Source organism: Octodon degus, unplaced genomic scaffold, assembly GCF_000260255.1.
Source record: "Octodon degus isolate 3935 unplaced genomic scaffold, OctDeg1.0 scaffold00027, whole genome shotgun sequence".
Lineage (NCBI taxonomy): Eukaryota > Metazoa > Chordata > Mammalia > Rodentia > Octodontidae > Octodon > Octodon degus.
Window position 1 is genome coordinate 175,465 of NW_004524603.1, and position 4,833 is coordinate 180,297.

Below are 4,833 nucleotides of genomic sequence, written 5' to 3' on the forward strand. Positions count from 1 at the left end.
GCCGGGTCTGCAGCCCAGACTCGGAGTCTGGGCAGCTGCGGGCGCAGCCGGGGGCTCTCCCGACCGGTTGGCGCCCGCGCGGGATGAGGGCCCCGGCGCTGCTGACTTGCTGCTGCTGCTGCTGCTGGCTGCTGGCCCCCGTGAGTGCCCTGACCCTCACTCCCGAGCACTGTGCGAGAGGCGCGCCTAGAGCACGCCAGGGACTTGGACCCCAGACCCGCAGTCCGCGCGGCGGGTTGGAGTCCGGCTCGCGTTTGGACTAGAGTTAGGTGTAGGTCGGGTCGAGTCGGGTTCGGAGTAGGGTTTGGATCGATTCGAATTCGGGTCGAGTTCGGGCTCCGCTTGGCGTTGAATTCGGGCTTAAATTGAGGCTTGGGTCCGGCCTGGTTCGGGTTCCCGCCGCCACCTCGGCCCCGCTGTTGTCAAGTACTCTGCCTGGCCCTTGTCACCGCGCGTGCCTGAGGGACGTAGCAGGCAGGGAAGTTTCCTGTGGGAACCGTCCTGCCTATTGCAAGAGCGCCGGGGGAATAATAAACTGAAGACAAGTTTGCTGTGTAGTTCTCAGGAATTTTTCCCTTCGTTTGAAAACCTGTTGGGGAGGTGGTAGCCTTCTCTTGACCCTCACCAGGGGAGCTTGCTCGGGGCCTCTTGCATGCGGGGACAGCTGCGGGGCCGTGCTTCCCGGCCCCCCAGCCCCAGGGCTTCGAGAGCAGAGCCCAGCCTGGCGGAGGCGAAGGTCCCGAAGCTGTAGGATCCCCGTAAATCACTGTTTTGCACGCTGCAGCAGTCTTGTTATTATAGTGCTTTTAACATTCTAATAGTTTGCCTTTTAAATCGACATAATTTCATGAAGTCCGAAAGTAAGACCTTTGGCTTGTGCCAGTGCTTGAAACCAGGAGTATATCTTTGGAGGCTGTGCAGTAAATAATGAGCCCGTAAAATTAGAGACCTGGGGGCGGGTTGTAATGGAATAAATGCGGAGAAGCACACAGCATTAAGTTTAATTCTGCCAGGGAGATGTGTTTCTGCTTGGATTCTAGGCTGTGGTAATAGCAGGAGAACGAAACAAAGAGGGCCAAGATATTGCCAAGGGTATAGTTCTACTCAGTTACTATTTTGGTGAAATTTTTGTAAGAAGGGGGGAGAGATGGAGACAGAGTGAGAGAAAGAGAGTGAGATAGATAGAGAAAGAGATGGAGACAGACAGGCAGAGACAGAAACTGGCGCACAGCCAGGGGCCTGGGCCAGCCATGTAGGCCCTTGCTGAGGCTGGCAGAGGCAGAGAAAACCAGCAGTCAGAGTGTGCTACCGTCTGCGACTGGCAGCTCACGCAGCACTGTCTGTTAGGAGTCAGTAAGCACCATCAGTGATGCCTTGCATTGCGTCTGAGACCCCACAATGGCTCCGACTAGAAAGTGTCGCTCTCCCGGAGTCGTAGCAATGGAGTCTCTGATCTCTGCCTCTTTTCTCATCTCTTTAATCTCTCTGAAAGCTCTTTCACAACAAATTCTACAGTAAAAAACTGATTACAGTTTTATTTGGGTTCATAGGGTTAAATTATGAACATGTCCTGAGGCTTTTAGAAATGTAGTTATCCTATTATGGCTGTCTACAGTAGACGTGGAGAAGCCCTCGGAGAAAGCAAGCTGGCATCTCCAGAGGGGTCGTGCATTTGCTGTAACCAGATCAAGGGCTGTGAAGGGAAAGACTTGAGCACTGAAAGAAAAAGCCTGAAGGGCTCAGTGGCCCCAAAATTAGCACTAATGACACACAGTGCATTCTGCTGGTTTATTTTCCAGCTCAGAAAAAAAAAAAAAAAAAACACTCCATTGGGTTTTATATTTGTTTTATGAAACATTTAAAAAATAAACAGTAAGGGTTTTGTGAATAACCATGCCAGAAAAATGAAGGTGATGGCTTCTAAATGAATTTCACTTGGGAACAGCTTGGAACAGCGTGATTTTTGGAGTCTTCATTAGAACTTTGCTGGACTTTCCTCTTACGCAATTCATAGTTACTTCTCTTTCTTATAACCGTGAACAGGTGAACAGCATTCATCCAGAGTGCCGATTTCATCTGGAAATACAAGAGGAAGAAACAAAATGTTCAGAGCTTCTAAGCACTCAAACAGAAAAGCACAAAGGTAGGTGGCAGTGTGGGGTGGCAGGCCGTGCTCGTGGTAAATGGTGCGCATCTGACTACTGCATCCCTGAGCCCCTCTCCTGCTGAGGGTTAGGGTGTCGACCTGCCGGAGGTTTAGTGAACCGATGGCAAAACTCTGCAGGACTGTGTGAGTGAGGTCACCACAGCAGCCTTTTAAAACAAAGCCTTATTCCTTAGCAGTGATGGCTTCTGTGATTTAAGAGGCAGCAGTAGAAGTGACACAGTCTCATGGATGTGTGACACTTTGCAAGCACAGCTTTGCTTTTTCATAGAAGGAACATTTGTGTGCATTCTTAAACTTTAAAATCTTAGCCCTATCACAATGATTCTTGTCTACTTAATGACAGTAGAAAGTTATCAGAAAACAAACAGGAAAATGGACTTCTGTTTTCCTGCAGACAGACCTACTGTGAATACTTTAGACTGCAAATATGCGGTGAAACGTGCAGAGGATTTGCTGGATGTCCCATCACACAGGCTTATGCTATGCAGACCCGAAGTCCACTTACTGCTCGCTGCTAGTGCAGAGCCTCCCACCTGTGCACCTCCTTTTCTCTATTTGTGCCACGACTTATCTTCTTCAAGAGTGAAGTTAAAATGAAGTGAGTCTCTATCATGACAGCCTGGGCCCCTGCCTTGTAGAACAGCAAGGAGACATATAGGTAACTGGGATTTTCTGGAGGTCATATTAAAATAATAAAAAGAAGTATAAGATTACCTTAATAAGATATTATATTTGCCCAAGTATGTCTGCTTGTTTATGGTTTTGATTTATAATACTCAACATTAAAATTACTTTTACATTTTTCCTACTAAGTCTTAGAAGCCTGGTGTGCTTTTTGTACTTGACAGTACATTGCCATTTGGGTCACAGGAAGCCAGTGGCTCTCATGCTGAATATAGTGGCTCTAACTGTTAGAGACAGGCTTCTCTGCCCTCCCTGTCCCCCACGTTCTCATCTGGAAAACAGCCGGGTCCCTTCCAGCTTCAGAGACAGCACAGGCTGAGGGATCGCTCTGAGGGACAGCACAGGCTGAGGGGACCAGACGGGGGGTGTGAGCTTATGGCCACACTGTCTGCCCTTTTCAGCAAAAATCCAGATCACATAGAAGACAGCGCTTGGGATCACATGCTGTTGGGGTCCTAAGGGGCAGCCCCTTGTTCCGCCTCTCACTGCTCCCTGAGGAAAAACAGGTTCCAGCTCCCTACTTGCAGAGTATCTACCATGAATACAAACTTTATATAAAATAATTCAGTTTTTAAAGACTTTGCAAGCAGTGCATTGAAAACAAGTTCTGCAAGAGTAGGCAGACCTCTGTGGACAGTGCTGCCTGCTTTGGGATAGTGGCTATGACTCCCTGCTGTCCCTGCCAAAGATAAGTCAGAACTCTACAAAATACTCTTCAGAGAGCACCTGTGAATAGCAGCAGGGACCTGTGCCACTGTTCCTGAAGTGCACAGCTCTTTGCATTTGTGTGGCTGAGAGCAGTAGGTGAGACCCAGGCCACAGAACGCTGCCTTTCCTGGATGCAGCAGGAATCCCACTCAGTTTTCTTGGGCTAACAAGTGTCTGCTTGGGCTTCTTCTATTTCAGGCTCTTAATTTCAATACTACCTCGTAGCAAAGATACCTAATATGTACACCTGATTTGTTCCACTATGCTGACCAGCAGGACTCGCTCCGAGTGGTGGCACACTGTAGAAAAGCAGAGCCAACGGGGCCACCACCCTCAGCACCTGCAGAGGCAGCCTGTGTCCACAGTGCTGCTTCTTCTTCTTCTTCTTCTTCAAAATATGCATGTCTCAAATGCCAGGGATATAAATAGGAGTGAGCCCCTGGCATGGGAATACCACAGGTGATGGCAGCCACGGCCCACAGCATCTGAGCAGACACCTGTGAGCAGGCTTTTGCTTCACAAAGTCAAAAGTGACAGAGAAGTATTTCTCTTGAGTCACTTTTAGACTCCATAGTGATAATAAATAGGTGTGAAAAAGCACTACAAACAAAAATTGATTTTCAATTTTTTTTTCTTCTTCATCTTTTTAACACAGGGTTTCACAATGCAGTTCAGGCTGGGGCTTGAACTCACTTTATGGGACGCACTGGCTTTGAACTCATGTTGACCTTCTTGTCTCAGCCTCCCAGTACCACCATGCCCAGCTTCAATTCAATTCAATTTTTTGTTTGTTTTTATTTTTTGTGGTACTGGAGATTGAACCCCTGGGCCTTCCCACTAAGCTCCATCCATAGCCCTTTTTATTTTTTATTTTGAGACAGGGTCTCACTATATTTCCTGGACTAGGCTCACTTCTAATCCTCTTGCCTCAGTCTCCTAAAGTGCTGGGATTACAAACCTATGACACAACTCACAGCTACTAGTCTTCAACTCTAGAGGGGAAGTTTCTGTAAGACTTTATTACATGATTTTGTTAGCTTTATGTTCCTGTGACAAAATCTGAGAAGAAAAACTTAAAGGAGGGAAGGTTTGTTTTGGCTCATGGTTTCCGAGGTTTCCATTCATAGCCAGCTGGCTTCTTTGCTATAGGCCTGAGAAGTGGCTGAGCATCACACTCAGAACCTGTGGCAGAAAAGTGCTGCTCACTCCCAGCAGGTAGGAAGCCAAAGGAGGCTAGGCACGAAGTCTAAGGACCACCCCAGGGAAGCACCTGC

At 48.0% G+C, this 4,833-nt stretch overlaps 1 protein-coding gene across 1 annotated transcript in view; it reads left to right on the top strand.

Annotated features, from left to right (window-relative positions):
* Window positions 1–21: 21 nt before the first annotated feature.
* The window catches only part of Vipr2 (vasoactive intestinal peptide receptor 2), a 55,892-nt gene continuing 51,080 nt past the window's right edge, over window positions 22–4,833 (top strand). Inside the window, exons 1-2 of the mRNA XM_012514183.2 lie at window positions 22–140; window positions 2,044–2,143. Coding sequence (XP_012369637.1) covers window positions 84–140; window positions 2,044–2,143 — 157 coding nt within the window. The 5' untranslated portion in view covers window positions 22–83. The remainder of the gene's footprint in view (window positions 141–2,043; window positions 2,144–4,833) is intronic.